The sequence below is a fragment of the Pseudophryne corroboree genome, chromosome 5 (genome assembly GCF_028390025.1).
Source record: "Pseudophryne corroboree isolate aPseCor3 chromosome 5, aPseCor3.hap2, whole genome shotgun sequence".
Classification (NCBI taxonomy): Eukaryota; Metazoa; Chordata; class Amphibia; order Anura; family Myobatrachidae; genus Pseudophryne; species Pseudophryne corroboree.
In genome coordinates, this window is record NC_086448.1 from 224,741,162 (window position 1) to 224,761,878 (window position 20,717).

Below are 20,717 nucleotides of genomic sequence, written 5' to 3' on the forward strand. Positions count from 1 at the left end.
AGCACTTGGGTCTTCATGGCCGCGGATGACTGGCTGGCACAGGTTGTATCTTGAATGCAGTCCCACGATCCATCGGAAGTCATTCAATTAGAAAAATGAGACCTTGTTAGAGTCTACTGCGCTACAATCCTGTATTTCTGCCTTGACCGTGACAGCAAGACGGTCTCTTTGATTTCGGGTTTGGGAATGCCGTTTCTGACTCGGAACAGAGCTTGACGGCGATACCCTTTGAAGGTGAGTTCTTTTTGGGTCGGAATTACAGAAGAGACTACAGGGGGCAAGAGCCCTTTTCTTCCATTTGCTCCTCAGAGACCGAAGACCACGAGGTTTCGGTCCTTTCGTACACAGGACAGAGGTAGTTTCCATCCCTTTCGTTCTTTCTCCAGGTTCCCACGAAGAGAGGCATTCAGAGGTAGAGGAACACAGGCGGCTCTTAGACCAGCCAGTAAACCTGCCGACATACCTACTGCATGACGGTTAACGATCTCTGGAGGGATCAATGACGATTCGGGCTCGGTTACGGCAGTTCAAGGAAGTGTGGCTCCTGTCAAAACCAGATCTGTGGGTGACGGAGGTCATATCCAGAGATTATATGTTACATCTCGAGGAACCAATCCCATATCGTGTGTTCGTCACTCCTCTCCAAAAACGCTCCCTCCAGACGTTGAGCTCTTCTTTATGCAACAGCCACTCTCTTACTAAATGGAGTGATTCTTCTAGTTCCCTCTCAGCAGAGAGGTCGGGATTTTACTCAGGTCTTTTTCTTGTGGACAAACCGTTTCGGCCAAAAGGGTTTGAATCCATATCTCTCAACCCAAAAGTTCAGAATGGAATCCATCCATTCGATTATCGCTACATAAAACCAGGGGAATATTTGGCTTCAGTGGACGTAGAGGACGTCTACCTGCATGTTCCTATTTGGACAGGTCGTCAATCTTGTCTGAGATACGCAGTCGGTCCTTGCCATTTTCAGTTTCTCTTCCCTTTGGTCTATCCACGGCTCCTCAGGTATTCACAAAGGTCATGGGCCGTGTGGTGACAATTCTGCGTAGCCAGGGTGTCAGCATTACTCCGTATTTAGATGATCTTTTCATCAGGACTGTCAGAGTGAATCCTTCACCAGAACTTGCGTCTCACGATAGAGACTCTATAGTCATTCAGATGGATAATAACTTTTCCACAGTCATCTTTACTTCCTTCCCAGAAAATGATATTTCTGGGATTCTTATTCGACGCTACCAACCAGAAAGCGTTTCTTCCTCACGGACAGGACCTCATCTCGAATTACAGCTAATCCGCTTGTCTGTAAAGACTCGTCGGTCGCTTCGCTGGTGGCTTCACAGCCCAATTTGACCAAAAAGGGTACCGTTCACGATTTGCTCTTGAGGGATGGTCACCACAGACGCAAGCCTCAGAGGTTGAGGGGCGGTGTTTCAGACTCCTTACTTTCAGACGTTCTGAAACAGTCGAGTCTAAGTTACAGATCAACATCTTGGAGTTGAGGGCAGTCCGGTAGGCACTCCTTCGGATTCAAACCATGGTAAAGGGTAATCCAGTACGGGTTCAGCCCGACAACGCCACGGCAGTTACTTAAATAAAGGAACTCGAAACTGGACCGCCAGGAAGGCAGTCGCTCAGATTCTCACTTAGGCAAAACATTGGGTTCAGATTATACCCGTGATTCACATTCCAAAGCGGTTTTCTTAAGCCGTCACACGGTGCATAAGGGAGAGAGGGGGCTTCACCAGGAGGTGTTTCTGACTCTAGTAGCCCGGTGGGGGATGCCCGATGTAGATCTGACGGCGTCTTGTCTCAACAATAAACCTCCTCTCTAAGGGTCGCGTACTCAGGACCCTTAAGCAATTCTAATCAATGCACTGACGGCGCTGTGGCACTTTCAACTGGGATATGTGTTTCCACCATTTCCACTGATTCCACGTCGGCTTCAACGCGTTCAGAGAGAAGGTCTTCCAATCATTCTGGTGGACCCAGATTGGCCACGATGACAGTGGTACACTCTTCTGCACAATAGGGTCGTCGAGGAACCATCCCAACCCCCTCTGCTCTAGATCTTATGATTCAAGGACCATGTCACCACACAGGTTTGGTCGGCTGACTTTGACGGCTTGGTTCTTGAATCCAATATTTTAAGGGGAAAAAGGTTTTTCTCGTCCTGTTGAGTAAAGATAACCGGTGGCTTCTGGAATTTACATTGCTTGGTGTGAAAAGCGTGGTTTAACACCGGATGTGTTTAGAGTTTCCTCGTCTGTTATCCTGCATTCAGGAGGATCTCAATGAGGATCTCAGACTTCTTCACTAATGGGGTCAAGTTTCTACTTGGTCGACTCTTCTTCATAGGAGACTGGCTACCACTCCAGAAGTTCAGACGTTCCTTCAGGGAGTTCTTCGGATTCAGTCACCTTTTTTTGTTCCTCCCTGGGACTTTAACTTAGTCCTTACGGTTTTTTTTTAGAAACCTCCATTTCAACCTTTGGAATCTGTACAATTGCGGTATATAACGTTCAATGTCTTCCGATTGACAATTTACTCCAAAAGATGAGCATCTAAATTGGCAGCTCTTTCTTGCAGACCACCCTTGTTGGATTTTCATGATGATCGGGTGGTTCTGCGAACAAAACCTTCCTTCCTCCGAAGGTTGTGTCAGCGTTTCATCTAAATTAGGACATTGTCCTTCCAGCGTTTACTCCTCCTCCTTCCGGGGAGGATTCCCATTGGCTCTCTTAGATGTGCTTAGGGCCTTACGGATTTATTTATCTCGTACGAATTCTATCCGTCGTACGAATGCATTGTTGGTTTTTAATGGCTGCGTCCAAATGAGATTGGCCGGATTCCAAGTACACAGTGACTCGTTGGGTAACTACGACCATCACAGAGTCTTCTAATGTTTCAGTTCCTGACTCGATTCAAGCTCCTTCGACTCCAGCTATTGGAGCTTCTTGAGATGTTCGCGGGGCTGCGTCTATTGAGCAGTCGTGTAGGGCGGCGACCTGGTCGTCTGTGCATACGTTTTAAAAAGGTTTTACCGTTCTCACACTTTCGGTTTGGAGACTGCCCCTGTTGGGCGTCAAATTTGGCGGACGGCTATGCCGTCTATGTCTCCCTCCTCTCATTTGCTTGCTTTGGGAAATCCCACAAGTAATGGCGCAGCGTCCCCCAGATGGATGAAAGAGAAATAGGGATTTTTGTTTACTTACCGTAAAATCTCTTTCTCTGATTCCATCTGGGGGACGCTGCGATCCCTCCCATATGTTGTCTGGTTTAACCAGTTAATTGTTTTCGGTCTATCTCCTTTGGCTTGGCTAAACGTTAACTGAGGTGCTGGCTAGGCAGGAAGGAGATGGGAGGGGTTAGAGGGGGGAGGAGTCAGGTTTTAATAGTTCTGTGCCAAACTCCACAACCACACACCTCTAACCCACAAGTAATGGCGCAGCGTCCCCCAGATGGAATCGGAGAAAGAGATTTTACGGTAAGTAAACAAAAATCCCTATATTATTCAGTGCAGTGTAATAACAAAACGAGAGATGAAGAAAAATGAGTGATGTGAATGGAGGAAGGTATTAATTGGAGTTGGTTTAGGAGTGGCAGTTCTATGGTGTAGGTCACTAGGTCCGAGCAAGGAAGTGCTACTGCTGGCTTGGTTGCTTCTGTTTTTACTACAAGAGAAATTGACACACAAATATCTTCTGAGGTCAGCATGGAATTGTTTGCCTGAAGCTCCTAGGTTTCATGGGTCCTCATGGGCTTTTAAAAGTACTGTAATTATGGCCTACTTAGCAAGGTTGCTACATGTAACAAGCAATAATGTCACATGTGATGCAGATACATATTTGTTATACTTCCAGGTTCTTTACGTATGGTAATCTTCCATTGGAGCTGCATTTGAAACAGATACATGAAGATGCCTTGAGCAAGTTTGACTGCACAAACCCACAGACAGCAGTTCCTGCACAACAGCACTGGGAGACACCGGTAGGTTTACTGTTGTGTGAATATTTTTCTTCATCACGCCTTCGTAGCAGCCGTTAATATGGGTTAGTAAATGCTGCCATAGAGTGTTTTGAAGAAACAGAATTGTCTGAGTATAATCCACTGCTATTTACTATCTTATTTTATTGTTAGGGGAGCACTGTATCGGTGTATCATCCTGTCATATACTGGGCTCACCCTACTATACCTTTAAACTGGGACACGCCTACATTGCACAGGTTCTTTGACTGCATAAATTCATAGTTCAAAGGGATAGTATGGTAAGCCTACTTTTATACCTATCAGTCGTGGTTTCTCTATATGCATTTCTACTGTTCAGCCTTTTTTGTAGGGCAGTTTTCTGTAGTATCTATTTTTTTTTCAAATTCTGTGTTTGAGTCTATTGTACATTGTACAAGTGCTCCAAACTATGACTAGATTTCAACTATGGTGGTGATTCAATTAGCCAGTTATGTTTCAAACTGATATTTTGAATACTGAACTTTGCTCATGTTTGTTTCCACTTTTTCCATGATTTCATTACCTCATTGCCATAACTGCCATTTAGCGAATATAAACATAGGACACAGGGCTACTATGGAACGTTGCATGTCATTTTATCATCCCACTTCAGTTACATCTGTTCCCGCTGTTTTTGCAGCAAATTATTACACACTGCATATATTTTAATTCAAAATCCCAAGGGCTGCCATAAACTTCTGTGTGTAACATCCCTTTGATCTGTGACTTACAAGAGGTGTATGAACAAATCTGCAATCTGTCACCTTTTCTTCCTGACTGTGCAGTGCCTCCGCCTCAGTCTTCTTCCTGGAATCCAGTGGTAGAGATTAGTGGAGGGAGCGCCCCTCTCTCTCTATAGTGACTCTGTAGACCCGCTGGACTCCCAATCCTATTTACAGTAGTCAGTGTACACACAACAGATTGCTGCAGATGCCACACTGCCACATATATTTGTAACAATAAAACATGGAAGGATAGATAGGGTGGTGCAATTGGTATATCAATACAACTAAAATTATTAGGTCACTTTATATTAGACACAAGAGGAAAGTAACATTGGTGTAGAATTTATAGTTGGTCAGTTGATAACATGAAATATTCTTCTATACAGTAGCAAGTAACAGGGGTCTATGCTTTTAAACTAGGCCCGATACGATGCCTCTGCTGACAGCGGACAATACATTTATTAACTTCAAATCAATTGCAGTGTGTGTCTTACAGTGTCACTCCATGTGTGCAATAAAGTTAATAAAAGCACCAGTCTCTGCATTATTATTTGCACGCTTGTTGTAAGGGCCTGGCCTCCTGATGCAAATAGTAATGATGTAGCTCAAATGACAAGATGTGCTGTGGTGCTTCTGTACACATGCATGTCAATGTGTAATATCTTACAGTGGAGTGACTAACAAATGGGACTTTCCATGAATTGCAGTTTCTCACAGTCCTGCACTTTTAATCAGACCCTCTTCTTGCTGGACATCATTCTGCTGCTCACTAGCGTTAACTGACTTCCAAAGCCTCCCTCTCGGGTAAGGGACTCTTGGTACCATCACACTCTCCCAGAGGATGGCTGGGCCTGACGTAAAACTCACCCCTTCTGACGGGGAACAGCGTAAACCTCGGCCAGGTGAGCAGGACCTTGTAGTCCCACAGCGCCTGTGCTTACCAACAGTAGCATTCTGGGCTTCTTTCCTCCACTCAACATCTGTGGATACTCCACTATTACTTTCACCATTGAAATAAGGGACAGGGACTCTCCTCCAATTAGCAGGCACGTAGCACCCCCCACTATGCCATTAATTACAGCCATAACATTGTCTGGTCAAACGCTGCTCTGGTAGCTACAACTTCTGTCACTGGCTGCTTCACGCAGCTCCTGGCTTTGCTCTGCTGTCCATAGTCGCGCCGAGCAGGAGAATGTTCCACTACTGCCTTGGCTTCCCACGTCACACTGGTGTGCTCCCTTAGCGCATGCTCCATTACCGCTCCAGATGGACACGCAGATGGACGTTTATAAGTTGTTGTTTTTTGGGTTTGTTTTTTTATAACTTTGCACCTGTAGGATTCATTAGGTTTTGCCAAAATTACTTTATATTTTCTAATTTAAATGCAATTTTTTTACTGATTGCAATAGGTGAATGAGTGGTCTCTAGTCTGACAAATATGGTAACATATCACTTAACATTATTATATACCTGTTTATACTGTATAATTTCAGATAAATACACATAGGTGAGAAATATGTACTATTAACTCTTTGCAGAACTACATGTATATATAGCATGTTGCATTTTAGGTCAAACCTAATGTTTTTGATTTGCAGAGAGAATATCACATAACATGTGGTGTGGACACATTTGCATCTGATCCAGCTAAACAGACAATGGTCTGCATTAGCTTCCTGCTGTCAGAGTAAGTATTCAAATCATACTGACACTGAATGGTAAGAGATATGTACAGACACAGCTGAGCAGCATGTTTTCACACAACTGAAATCCTATTTGAAGTGAGGTTAATATTTAGATATTACTATACCAGTGGTAAGTGTGGGTGAGAACTTGCGTTGCGTTACTCCTTCTAAGTGCTGTAGATTATAGATATAGGCATATACCACACAATTAGGTAGATGTGTGGAGACATCAGTGCAGTTGTGTGCTGATGACGCTCCCCCCTCCCCCATGTAGCAGTGTGTGTACAATTCCCCCCCTCTGTCTCAAACAATTAAAATGAACAGTGCAATCAAAAACAACTTGGGTTCTTTGTCTAAGCATACAGTAAATACAGTGGGTAATTGGCTGATATGTAAGTTGAGTATAATGTTAAAACAGTATACACAGGGATGAATATGGTGAATATTGAATTATATTAAAAAACATCAAAATTTATTCTCCACAAAAGATTGTAAAATGGTCAAAAACGTAACTGATAAGATACCCCCCCCCCACACACACACACACACACACACACACACACACACACACACACACACACACACACACACACATATAAAGGAGATTGACTCACTGAAATCTGTTAAGCCACAGGGCCTACAATCTTGAAACTTGGCAGGTAGCTTCTCCTTAGGTCCCAGGTGCTTGCTAAGAACCGGTTTTACAAATGTCACAGCCCATCCACGGAAACCACCAAAAATGGATGTATGTACAGGTTGAGTATCCCTTATCCAAAATGCTTGGGACCAGAAGTATTTTGGATATCGGATTTTACCGTATTTTGGAATAATTGCATACCATAATGAGATATCCTGGCGATGGGACCTAAATCTAGGCACGTAATGCATTTATATTTCATATACACCTTATACACACAGCCTGAAGGTAATTTTAGCCAATATTTTTTTTTATAACTTTGTGTATTAAACAAAGTGTGTGTACATTCACACAATTCATTTCTGTTTCATATACACCTTATACACACAGCCTGAAGGTCATTTAATACAATATTTTTAATAACTTTGTGTCTTAAACAAAGTTTGTGTACATTGAGCCATCAGAAAACAAAGGTTTCACTATCTCACTCTCACTTGAAAAAGTCCGTATTTCGGAATATTCCGTATTTCGGAATATTTGGATATGGGATACTCAACCTGTATATGTATGTTCCAACATAACTCCGGAATGCCTGCAGCAATTTACACCAAACATGGTACACATATGACTTACAATCTGGGAACAAACACTGGGGGGGAACACATCCCTGGCACCTCTAGGGGTGGGGCAGCAGCACAGACTATATCAGGACATGCATGATATGTCAGTGACGACAGGGCTTCATGTGGCAGTGACATGATGTGAGGAGGGGAATGGAGGTAGCAGGAAGCCACACGCTGACAGTCATATATTGGAAGTAGCAGGGTCCCCCAGCAGCAGAGAGTATATCAGGAGATGCATAATGTGCTGCGCTATATCAGAAACTGTAACTCAATCGATCATTTCACAGGGGCACTGACATGATGTGAGGAGGGGAATGGAAGCAGGAAGAAGCCACAGACTGAGAGTTGTATAGTGGGAAGAGCAGAGTCCCCTTGGGGACCAAAAAGGGGTTCTGCCACTACACAGAGTGGGTCAGGGAAGCAAGATATGCCTATTTACTAGATCTCCAACGTCAATTAACGCACAACTATAATTCTAATTTACCATCCTCATCCCGTAACGAAGCACGGGTATTCAGCTAGTATGTTCGTATAAGTCAGTAGTCCCAAAAACAAGGGTTCCTGAGATATGCCTGTTCACGTGGATGCTTCTGGTTCCAATGGAGCTTAATTATGAAACATTCAGCAATGTGGTGGGGCTTTATTTAGATCAGATCACATTGTGTGTTGTACTTACTCTGGTACTGTGTTACTGTGAAATGTTTGCTGTGTTTACCATGTACAGCGCTGCGTACACTTTGCAGCATGTCATACCCAATTTGTTAATATAAATATTGTGCTGGCTACAGCTATATCAATCGGTTGGTGTCCTTTTTATTACCAATCAAAGAAAGACTCTGCTTTTGAAAACTTTTTTTTTTTACCCTAGAATCACAGATTCATTTGAATCCTTTACATTAAGCCTTTTGTCATCTTTACTTGTCGATGGACCAAATTCTTCTTTCTATAAAGCCTTAATAGAATCCAAGCTTGGTACAGATTTCTCTCCTGATTCAGGGTAAGCCACAACCTTTGTTTACAGTCTTTTTATTTTTTAAATCTCTCTTGCGCTCTTTCTATTTGTCTGTCCTTGTTTCTTTCTCAAGACTTCTGCTTGTCCTTTGATCTTGATCCTGTATTGTCTGTACTGCACCTGCAATGTTCCTGGCAATTCTTCTGTCTCCGCGCCTGAATTCAGATATATTTCTGTTTCCTTGTTTCTATTTACATCCGTTGCTTCTAGCTGTATTTCAGTGTTCATACCCACATAACAGTGGTGTGATTTCCCTACCATAGTGTTACGTGTATGTGGGATTTTTATGCAGAAGCTTTTGTCATAGGTCTTTCTTCTCGTTCTGTTTTATATTGAACCTTGCTATTGGAACTTTGTTTTTGTTTCCGTGTCAGACCTGAATTGTGTTCCCTATATCCTTTTATAATCACTCTACCCTAGGGGTGGGCAATTATTTCTTCTGGGGTACTACTTTAAGTTTTAGTAAATGGTAAAGGGCTGCGCCCTTCAATTTTATGCCATCAGAGAGCTCTGCATGTGTGTTTTTTTTTTTTTTATATACTATCCCTTTTACAACATGCCTTTATCTGGAATATCCCCTTTGGATGGCCATTGTAATAGAAATTTGACCGTCACAATCCCCAATTCTCCCCCATGCAGAGGGGGAAGGGGGGGGGGGGGTGCAGAGAGGTTTAATTGTGGGATAATGGGTGGTCTTCCTCCAGCCCTCAAGGAAAGCAGTGTTCCCTGCTGGCACTGCTTAACTGTGACCTCTGTTTTATAGAGGAGGTTTGCGCAGGTTTCCCGTCTCTAGTTGCCACTGCTGTGAGATTGCTTCCTATTGTACAGTAGCTCCCTGCAATGCCCCGTAAAGGTGCAGATCTGCCATATGATATGACACACAGAGCAGATGGGAGTGGATCCACCTGTATGCCGTGTAGGAAGGAAGAAGATGCACTGGATTAAATTTCCTGATTGCCCACCCCATTTCTAACCCTTATCCCTATCACCCGAATGCCAGTTCTAGGTGCATCCAAGTACCAGTAAGCATACAATGGTGCATGGAAGTTTGTGAACCCTTCAGAATTTTTTATGTTTCTGCTGAAATTTGGCCTAAAACGACCTCAAAATTTCACACAAGTCATAAAAGTAGATAGAGAACCAAATCAAACAAATAGGACAAAAAAATTAGACGTGCTCATTTTTTTAATTGAGAATTATCCTGTATCACATATCTGTGAGTGGCAAAAGTATGTGAACCTTTAGACTTAGCAGATATTTTAAAGGTAGAATTAGAATCGGGTATTTTCGATCTATGGGATGACAATCAGGTGTGAGAAAGCAACCTGTCTTTAAAATAACAGGGATCTATGAAAGGCTGATGTTCGCAGCATGTTTGTGGAGATTTCTGAGGACCTCAGAAGAAGAGCTGTTGATGCTCATCAGGGTGGAAAAGGTTCCAAAACTATCTCTAAAGAGTTTGGACTCCACAAACAGTCAGACAGATTGTGTAGAAATCGAGGAAATTCCAGACCATTATTACCCTCCCCAAGAGTGGTCGACCAACAAAGATCATGCCAAGAGCACGGCTTCTAATAGTTTGCAAGGTCATAAAGAAACTCAAAGTATCCTCTAAGTAACTGAAGAACTTTCTCACATTAGCTAATGTTAATGTTCATGAGTCCACTATCAGGAGGACACTGAACAACAGTGGTGTGCATGGCAGAATTGCAATGACAGGCGAGTCCAAAATAGAGCATTTTGGATTAAATGAGAAGCGTTCTGTTTGGAGAAAGGAGAACACTGCATTCCAGCATAAGAACCTCATACTATCTGTGAACATGGTGGTATCGTGGTTTGGGCCTGTGTTTGCTGCATCTGGCCCAGGACGACTTGCCATAATTGATGGAGCAATGAATCCTGAATTGTACCAGAAAATTTTAAAGGAAAATGTCAGGACATCTGTATATGAGCTGCATCTCGGAGAACGTGGGTCATGCAGCAAGACAATGACCCTAAGCACACAAGTCATTCGACCAAAGAAATGGTTAAAGATGAATACATTTTAAAGTTTTGGAATGACCAAATCTTGACCTTAGTCCAATCTAAACTGGATTAAGGTCCTTTCATCTTGGCTATAGTGTGCACTGAGAAATGTGTTGCTAAACCTGTGCTCTGTTTTAGTTTTTCTGTTACTGTAATGTTAAGCTCTGTGTACTTTGTATTGTTCTAATGTCTGCTGTATGTACGGTGCTGTGAAACACTCATGGCGCCCTATAAATAAAATGTAATAATAAATGTTGTGGAATGTCCTGAAGTAAGCTGTCCATGGGAGGAAACCCACCAACATAACAGAGTTTAAGGTGTTTTATATGGAATTATAGGGTAAAATTCTTCCAGCCGATGTTCAGGACTAATCAACAATTACCGGAAAGGTTTACATGCAGTTATTGCTGCACAAGGGGTTCATACCAGATACAGAAAGCAAAGGTTCACATACTTTTCAGATATGATATTGAATAACGTCTAATTTTTGTGTCTTGTTTGTTTGATTTGGTTCTCTTTATCTGCTTTTATGTCTTGTATGAAAATCTGAGGTAGTTGTAAGCCAAATTTCAGCAGAAATATAGAAAATTCTGTAGCGTTCAGAAACTTTCAAGCACCACTGTATCTAGCGTTAATTGAAAAGGTGGCTGTTATGGATGAATCAATTGATTCTAGTTCTAGAGGCTTATCGCAGTGTTACCAGTGTAACTCAACAAATTGTAAAACATTCTGGTTTAGTGTTTTTTTGGTTTATCTTTGTCGTTAAATCCAGGTTTAATAATAATACCAGAGATACATACTTCAGCATTGGATTGCAAGGAATATCTAAAGATGATGTTCACAATGTGAAAGAAATAGTAGCTAAAACGATCGATGAGGTCATTGCGTAAGTATAATGCTTCACTAATGGTGTTACATTGATCAAAGTGGTCTATGCTGTTCCACCTAATTAAATAACATAACAGGCAGGCATTTAGTCGAACAAACAATTATTCAAGAGAACCTATCCAACGTAATCACACACCTTAGTCTTATATGGAATGGAAACATTTCCATTCAGTATTTTAGTAGCGTAAAAAGAAATTCTAAAATTAAAGTAATAAGATTGGAAAATGACAGTATTTCCCGATATAATTGTTTGTATTTACATTGTATGCTTCTAGACCTATTGAATGTTTAAGACCCATGCTTTTATGTTAGAACTTATTCAGAATGTACAGTCTGTGTTCTTTCACTGTATATGTAACTGGAACTATGGAATGTTATGCAGCATAGGCTTTTGGGGTTTATGGGATGGGGGACTAAGGTGCTAGCTTATACACTGCCATTTATATACTTTTGTACTACATTTGTACTTTGAATTTCTGCCTATACTATAGGAAAGGATTTGAGCCTGAAAGAATTGAAGCTCTTCTGCACAAACTTGAAATCCAGATGAAACACCAGTCTACAGCTTTCGGGCTCTCTCTAGCTTCAGTACGTTTGTATATATTTTAGTTTTTGTCTCTATAGCATGTACCGTTCTAATACAGAGTGTATGTGCAAAACACCCAGTTTCAGTTTGCAAACATACAATTTGTCATAGTCTTTATTTTCCTTTTCTTCAAGTACATTGCATCCTGCTGGAATCATGATGGAGACCCTGCTGATATGTTGAAAATTGGAGACAAAATAACTAGATTTAGACAGTGCCTAAAAGACAACCCCACATTCCTTCAAGAAAAAGTCAAGCAGTATTTTAAGGTAACTCAACTTCCAGTTAAAGGAAATTGTTGTGATTTATTGTTTGGTGATTACTATACAACAGTAAGCTGCGCTGCAGAAATTCTAGCAGGTCTGACAAAAATGTGTATGATTTCCCCCATCCTGACACCTTACACACTTGAGGGCGTCTTTGAAAGGGGAGACTCCCTGACAATGTGACTTTTTTTAGTCGATATTTTCTGATGATCACTAGAAAATAACGCCCTATGTTATAGAAAGCATTATGAAGTACAGAGATGTGGGACTTCTAATACCAGATCTACTGCATCTTGTCTGTACGTTCTCTAGTTTTAAAAATGTAATGCTTTGTTGGGCTATCATCTTGCTCACACACTTTATAGATTTCAGTCAAACCAGTAAAAAAAAAAAAAAAAACTGCATCAGAATTTTCAAGTGCAGATTTCATTATGAAAATGTGTGTAGTATTCCGTCTTTTTACTGTTTTGGAAAAGGTGAATTAATGCCGAATCAAGAACCACAAACTCTCTCTTGGTGATGGGTAGAAGAAAAAATATACACACATTTGCTTTTAGTTCACTTTCTTGTTACTGTTTCCATAATAAAAGAACTTTTTTTTTTTCTTTTGTTATTCCTGGTAAATGTATCTTTGCCTTGTGAGTAGACATCAGCTAACATTCTGTTTTCCAGAAATTCTTCTGGGATAAAAAAGGGTAAAAAAATATTATTTGGTCATATCTTTGGCATCCTGTTTTACAGGATAATCTGCACAGGGTGACCCTGACTATGAGTCCTGATGAAGAATATTATGAGAAGCAAGCTCGACTGGAAAATGAAAAACTGATCCAGAAGGTCAAAGCGTTGTCTGAAGAAGAACGAAAACAAGTATATGAGAAAGGTTACCTAGTTATTATTATTTATTATTATTATTATTATTTATTTTTCTGTCAGCCACTAGGGGACACTGGCACAACTTCAAGACTGTGGGGTGATGATGGTGGCTTACAGGTAGCTGGCACTTTAAATAATCTAAGAAGTGAAACAGGCTCCTCTCCCTCTATCCCCCATCATCCCTCAGTTTTGACTTTGTGCCGAGGGAGCCGGTCACTGCTGACTGAGCTCCTGCTCAGTTATATTACTTAACTTTATTTCAATTTATTTTATTTTTTCTCTCCTTTCTTGAGACTTCGTTCCCTTAGCCTCAGGAACCCATGGCCACTTATCTAGAGAAGTGGGGCCTGGGTCACACACCAGCAGCAAGCTGCACAGGAGAACAGCGCTTAACCAGAGAAGCACTGTTCCTCCCAACACAGCCGCATCCTGAGGCTCCGGTTTGGTGAGCGAGCCTCCTTGTAGGCACAGCGGCTGGCCCTCCATACCCTCCTATGCCCGGTCACACTGGCCACGATAGCAGTGGGACTCCCACTGCACAGCTGCGCGGCAGTGTGGGGAAATAGTGCGCGCCTGATCCCAGCTATCTCTCCAGCGACAGCGTTGAGGTCTTTCTGCACTGACAGTACACAGTGCAGCAGTGTGGGGGAAGAGTGCGGCGCCCGCTTCCAGTTTGTCCTCCTCTCCCCGCTGTCTGGTCTGCGACACGGCGCAGCAGCGTGGGGAGAATGAGTGGTTCCTCTGTACATTGTGGAGCAGCGGTGGTATCATGTATGTAGTAGCCATCTCCCTGCACTGCCGTGCTGACATTACACAGCATGGCAGTGTTTATTAGCATTAAACACAAACTTAATCTGGAACTGGAGAGATAGTCCAGCACTCCAGTGCAGTAAAGCTAAAGTCTAATTTATAGAGGTGGAGGAGGACATGAACTTTTTGTTTAATTGAGGCACCCACTCAAAATGGCGGGGACCTGGTTAAATGGGTGCCTCTGCATAGGGGATGGAGGCAGAGTTTGCAAGTTTTCATCCCGTCAGTCAAACTCCTTCCTTAAGGCCCGTACACACTGGTCGATATATCGGCCGTTCTCTTGAACGGCCGATATATCGCGGGGCCGTCGGCCAGTGTGTACGGCCGATACGTCTGTGAACTCCGTCGTTCACAGGCGTATCGCATCGGCCACGCAGCACAGCCAACGGCCAATATATCTAACGATATATTGGCGCGTCGCTGTGTGTGTACGGCCGCCCGCCCGTACACATGCTGCGGCGGCCAGCGGTGATTGACAGCTGAACTGGGCGGGCGTGTTCAGGACGTCGGTCCCCGACGGATCGGGCAGTGTGTATGCTCAACACACTGCCCGATCCGTCCATAGATATATCTGCAAATCAATTGATCTGCAGATATATCTATTAGTGTGTACCCACCTTTAGCTAGGCAGCTCATTAATGGCAACAACTTTCTTTCTCCTCAAGAATCTGCACTGTAGAGCAGAGACAGGTGCACATTGCTACAGACTGCCAGAAACTTAAAAGCCTGCACAAACTACAGGCTGGTGGCTGAGGGGATTTAGAATAGGGGAGTCCGTAAAATACCTCCCTCTATCCTTCTGACTTTCCTCTCTCTTTCTCTATATTATTGAGAGTGCTGGTGGAAAATTGTATGTGTCTCTGCAATGACAGGCAAGGGACCAGCGAATAAGGCGTCATAACAATTGTTCGTCTGTGTGAAGTGTAACAAAAAAGCTCACATGGACTACTCCTCCCTGTGTGAGGCATGTGGTTTGGAGGTTACGTTAGTTAACCCTACCAGTCGCTGCTCGTCGTCAGGACCTAAAGCCTACAGAAAAGACCATGGCATGACTGTCTCCCTTCCCACCGGGTGCCCAAGTACGGTGGGAGCACGGCGTCAAAATTTTCAGGATGCTTGGTTCAAAATATCCGACAATGCGTGGATTTGCAACATCATCTCCCAAGGATACAAGTTAGATTTCAAAGTTTTACCGCCAAAGAAATATTTTATGACAAGTCTTCCCATCCTTCTGGACAAATGTTTAGCCCTTCAAGGTGCAATACGGACCTTAGTAGAATCAGCTGTACTAATGCCGGTACCACTAAGTCAACGGAAAAAGGGTTACTATTCCAATCTTTTCGTAGTACCAAAACCAAACTGTACGGTAATCATTAAATCAGTTTCTGTCTTATTACCGGTTCAAGATGGAGTCGCTCAGCTTAGTGATTTTGAGCCTGGGACCCAAGGTCATGTCGGTGATGATTGCTCACCTCAGATCATTGGAAATCACAATAATACCATACCTAGACAACCACCTCCTCAAGGCTCCATCCGATCTCATTCTCCAGGAGCATACTTTATTAACATACAATGTGTTGGTAGAACATGGATGGATAATCAATTTTCGAAAATCCAACCTTCAGCCATCACAGCGTCTCCAGTTTCTCGGTGTGATCCTGGACACCAATGTGCAGAGTTTTTCTGCCACAAGACAAAGCTCTGAGTATACAGAAACTGGTCCGGGCTGTTCTCAAGCAACAACGGGTATCCGTCTATTTATGCTTTCTCTGCTTGGGAAGATGGTAGCTGCTTTTGAAACTCTGGAGTTCGGACGTTTTCATTCACGTCCTTTCCAGCTGGACCTGTTACATCAATGGTCGGGGTCGCATCTACACGTTCAACAGTTAGTTTGTCTAACTCCGGAGACATGACTTTCGCTTCTCTGGTGGCTCCAGCTGCACAATCTCACTGCGGGTAGGCGGTTCGGTGTGTGGGATGGGGCGTGGTTTTGTTGGAATCCCATTTTCAGGGCCACTGGTCTCCACAAGAATTGCTGTTGCCATGAAATGTGTTGGAATTGAGAGCGATCTACAATGCGCTGGTACAAGCCGCCCACATTCTTCAATCCAAGGTGGTAAAAGTTCAATCGGACAACGCGACTGCTGTAGCGTACATAAACAAACAAGGCGGAACTCAGTCTCCAGGCAATGGGAGAGGTGTCAAGTATTCTCCAATGGGCAGAACGCAACACAGTAATTCTTTCGGCGGTATTCATTCCAGGAGTGGATAATTGGGAAGCAGACTACCTCAGTCGTCAGGATCTACATCCGGGAGAATGGGCACTTCACCCGGAGGTGTTCAACGATCAGATACAACGGTGGGGGTGTTCAGAAGTGGATCTCATGGCATCCTGTCTCAATCATCAGCTTCCAAGATACATCTCCAGATCCCGGGATCCTCAAGCGGAAGCTGTGGACGCTCTGGCCGTGCCTTGACCGTACGACCTAGTGTACGTGTTTCCTCCGTTCCCTCTATTGTCTCGAATTCTCAAGAAAATCAAACTGGAGTCAATCACGGTGATCCTGGTGGCACCAGATTGGCCTTGGAGGGCTTGGTATTCAGAACTGCGCCTTCTTCTAGCGGACGATCCTTGACCTCTTCCTCTGCGTCCAGATCTACTCCAACAAGGGCCTTTTGTGCATCTAGATTTACCACAGCTACGTTTAACAGGATAGCTATTGAGGCAGACATCCTGAAAAAAGGAATTCCGGAATGTGTGATCCCCTCAATGTTGCGGACACGAAAACCAGTTACAGCATCCCATTACCATCACATCTTTCGATCCTATATAGCTTGGTGTGATTGAAGAGGATTTCCATCGGATTCTTTTCGTCTCTCGCGGTTCTTAGTGTTTCTCAAACAGGATTGGATTCCAGACTTCGTCTAGGATCCCTGAAGGTTCAGGTACTGCTATATCAAATGTTTTTTTGTTTTTTTCAGAAACACCTAGCACTCCTGGTGGATGTGCAAACCTTTCTACAAGGGGTTCTACGGGTACAACCTCCATTTGTTCCACCTACAGTAACTTGGGATTTAAATCTGGTGCTGGAATTTCTACAGTCAACTTGTTTTGAACCTTTGGAAGAAGCAGACCTTCGATATCTTACTTGGAAGACTGATTTTCTACTAGCCATAGCTTCAGCCGAGAGGGTTTCTGAATTAAGTGCCTTATCTTGCAGACCCCCCTCTTTGATTTTTCATCCTGATCAGGCGGAGTTGAGAACACGTGCTTCTTTCCTTCCCAAGGTCGTGTCTGCTTTTCACATCAATCAGCTTATTGTGGTTCCATCTTTGCAGGACTATTCTGGGACACCTTTTTTTCTGGATGTAGTGAGAACCTTGAAGATTTACGTAGAGCGGACTACGCCTTTCAGGAAGTCTGATGCTGTATTTGTGCTTTATGATGTCCCTCGTCACGGGTGGCCTGCTACTAAGCAGACCTTGGCCTACTCGATTAAGTTGACTGTTCGTCCGTTCTATCTTCACCAGTCTAGGTGACCGCCCGTATCCATTGCTGCCCACTCTACGCGTTTAGTTGGGTCTTCGTGGGCCGCTAGTAGGGGTGCTACCACGTCCCAACTCTGTTGTGCAGCCACTTGGTCCAGTATTCATACATTTGCTAAATTCCACAAGTTTGTTACTTTTGCGGCTTCATATTCGCAGTTTGTCCGTCTTGTTTCTTTTTCATCCACTAGGGGTCACTGGAGTACTCTTGGGATATGGATGGCTTTAGCAGAACAAGGCACTGAATATTTAAATTTAGTAACACTCCTCCCCTCCATATTCCCAGAGTACCTCAGTGTTTTTTCTGTGCTCACAGCAGTGACAAGCACGAGTGCTAGCTCTGCAGCACATATACTTATTTTATTTTTTCTATACTTTATTTACACATCTCTTCCCACCTTACCAAAAGGCGTGTGTTCGGGATAGTGGAAGCTGCTACAAGCAGCTGCTGGCGTTTCGGTCCTCACTAAAAGAGCACCCTCACAGCCAAGAGCAGATCGACCTGCAGGAAGGCTGGACGGAGCTTACAGAAGAAGCCCCGTCATAGCCCCTCACCACAGGAGTTCAGGTATGCTGGGGGACGGGGTGGTCAGCTCACGCTGCCGCCCCGCTGTGTGCGGAACATTGTTTATGTGCGCGCCAGTGCTCCCTGCTAGCTGCCGCCCGCCGCAGCTATTTTGTGTAAGCACAGCGGCCCGCCAGAGCCGCAGCTATACACAGCCCCACACGCCGCTCACAGCGCCGGCACCCGCTCCCCGATGGAAGACCACAGCCGCCGCGTCCCGCTGCTATACAGCGCACTCCCCGGCTCCCTGCACCAGATCTCCGGTTCACTGCAAGACGGTACACGGAGCACAGGGGGGGAGGGGGGGACGAGTCTCCTCACAGCAGCGCTGCTGCAAAGGGGGGGGGAGAGGTGTTTGTATTACCATAGGAAAGGCTGCTGGGTTGTGGTATAATTACATAGGCTGTTAAGCCTATGGTAACAGGGTTTTTTTTTTGACGTGTTGGTTACAGGTTATAGACTTGTAACGTGTTTTAACCTGAACTGTGATTATTAGTGTAAGCATGGCATGGGGGCCATTTTAACCATGATTCCTGTTCAATCCTGTTTCTCTTTCAGTTTTGAAGTTCCTGTCCTACAACACTACTCCACCAGATGGCGCAGGGGTGTTAGTGGGAATTTTGGATCAGGTTTCATATAGTACTGGCCACGTGCACTGCACTTCGGCTATATATATATAGACGCACCTTAGTAACAATTTTACTGAGTCGTGCAAGTTGTCTGTCTTTGTATAATAGAGGCGTTACCTTACGGTGGCGAGAAGTTGTTTGGTCCTGAATTGGACAAATGGATTTCTGAGGCCACGGGAGGGAAGTCTGTTTTCCTACCATTTCCTCCAACGGTACCTAGACGGAAATACTCTGGGCCGGCGTTCAAATCCTTTTAGACCTCAGCCCTTTCGAGGCCGTGGTAGAGGAACAGCCACGCCTGGTAGACTAGGTCGAGGACGTGGTTTTCAACAAACCACCACCAGTCGTCAGGATGCTAAGGTCACCGACAAGCCAGTGGCATGACGGGCTCCCAGCCCATGTCGGATCTCCAGTTGTGGAGGCATGCCTTCAGACGTTCCATTTGGCGTGGTTCCAGACATCCACAGATGGGTGGATCCGCAATTTAGTGTTAAAAGGTTACAAGATAGAGTTCGACTGTCTCCCGCCACTGCGGTTTTTCAAGACAGGACTGCCTGTGTCGGACGATAAGAGAGCGGTTCTGCAAATTGCCATTCAGTCTCTGCTGGATTCGGCAGTTTTGATTCCGGTCCCTGTACACCAACAAGGTCAGGGTTATTATTCCAGTCTGTTTGTGGTACCAAAGCCGGATGGCTCGGTCAGGCCAATATTGAACTTAAAGGGCCTCAATCAATACGTCACTTACTACAGATTCAAGATGGAGTCTCTGCGGTCAGTAATTGCAGGTTTAGAGCCACAGGAATTCATGATTGTGCTGGATCTCAAGGATGCGTACTTACACATTCCGATTTGGCCACCTCATCAGAGGTTCTTGCGTTTTGCGCCTCGGGTATTCACCAAAGTGATGTCTGTGATGATAGCTCATCTCAGATCCCTTGGAGTGATAATAGTTCCGTACTTGGACGATCTGCTCATCAAAGCTCCGTCTCAACAGATGCTCCTACAACATGCGTTGCTGACGTACATTGTACTAGTTCAGCACGGTTGGCTTGTCAACTTCAAGAAATCACATCTGATTCCGTCTCAACGACTTCAATTCCTAGGAATGATTCTCGATACGGTAGATCAAAGAATTTACCTACCAGAACAGAAAGTACGGAGTATTCGTCATCTGGTACAATTAGTGCTCAAGCCACGCACAGTCCCGGTACATTTGTGCATTCGCCTGTTGGGCACAATGGTGGCGGCTTTTGAAGCGCTTCAGTTCGGAAGATTTCACTCGCGTCCTTTTTCAACTGGATGTGCTCGCACAGTGGTCGGGCTCGCATCTGCAGATTCACCAGAGGGTGAGGTTGTCTCCACGGGCCAGAGTATCTCTCCTCTGGTGGCTCAAAGTACACAATCTAACCGCAGGAAAACGGTTCGGCGCCTGTAATTGGATAATTCTAACGACTGACGCGAGTCTCAGAGGTTGGGGAACTGTTGTCCAAAATTGTCAGCTCCAGGGTCTCTGGGCGGATCACGAAAGATTGCCGTCTATAAATGTCCTGGAACTCCGGGCAATTTACAATGCGCTACGACAAGCAGTGCACATGCTTCGGTCCCAGACTGTCCAGGTGCAGTCAAGCAACGCGACGGCGGTCGCGTACATCAACAAACAAGGAGGAACGAGAAGCCGCATGGCCATGCGGGAAGTAGCTCGAGTCCTCAATTGGGCCGAGCATCACCAAGTGATATTGTCGGCAGTGTTCATTCCGGGAGTGGACAACTGGGAGGCAGATTATCTCAGCCGCCGGGATTTTCATCCAGGAGAATGGGCATTAAATCCAGAAGTGTTTC

General features: G+C 44.3%; 1 protein-coding gene across 1 annotated transcript in view; it reads left to right on the forward strand.

The window, feature by feature from the left end:
- The window catches only part of PITRM1 (pitrilysin metallopeptidase 1), a 189,158-nt gene that overhangs the window by 116,455 nt on the left and 51,986 nt on the right, over positions 1-20,717 (forward strand). The window contains exons 8-14 of the mRNA XM_063922149.1: positions 3,864-3,990; positions 6,332-6,420; positions 8,547-8,675; positions 11,488-11,601; positions 12,095-12,191; positions 12,324-12,458; positions 13,197-13,335. Of these exons, the coding sequence (XP_063778219.1) occupies positions 3,864-3,990; positions 6,332-6,420; positions 8,547-8,675; positions 11,488-11,601; positions 12,095-12,191; positions 12,324-12,458; positions 13,197-13,335 (830 nt within the window). The remainder of the gene's footprint in view (positions 1-3,863; positions 3,991-6,331; positions 6,421-8,546; positions 8,676-11,487; positions 11,602-12,094; positions 12,192-12,323; positions 12,459-13,196; positions 13,336-20,717) is intronic.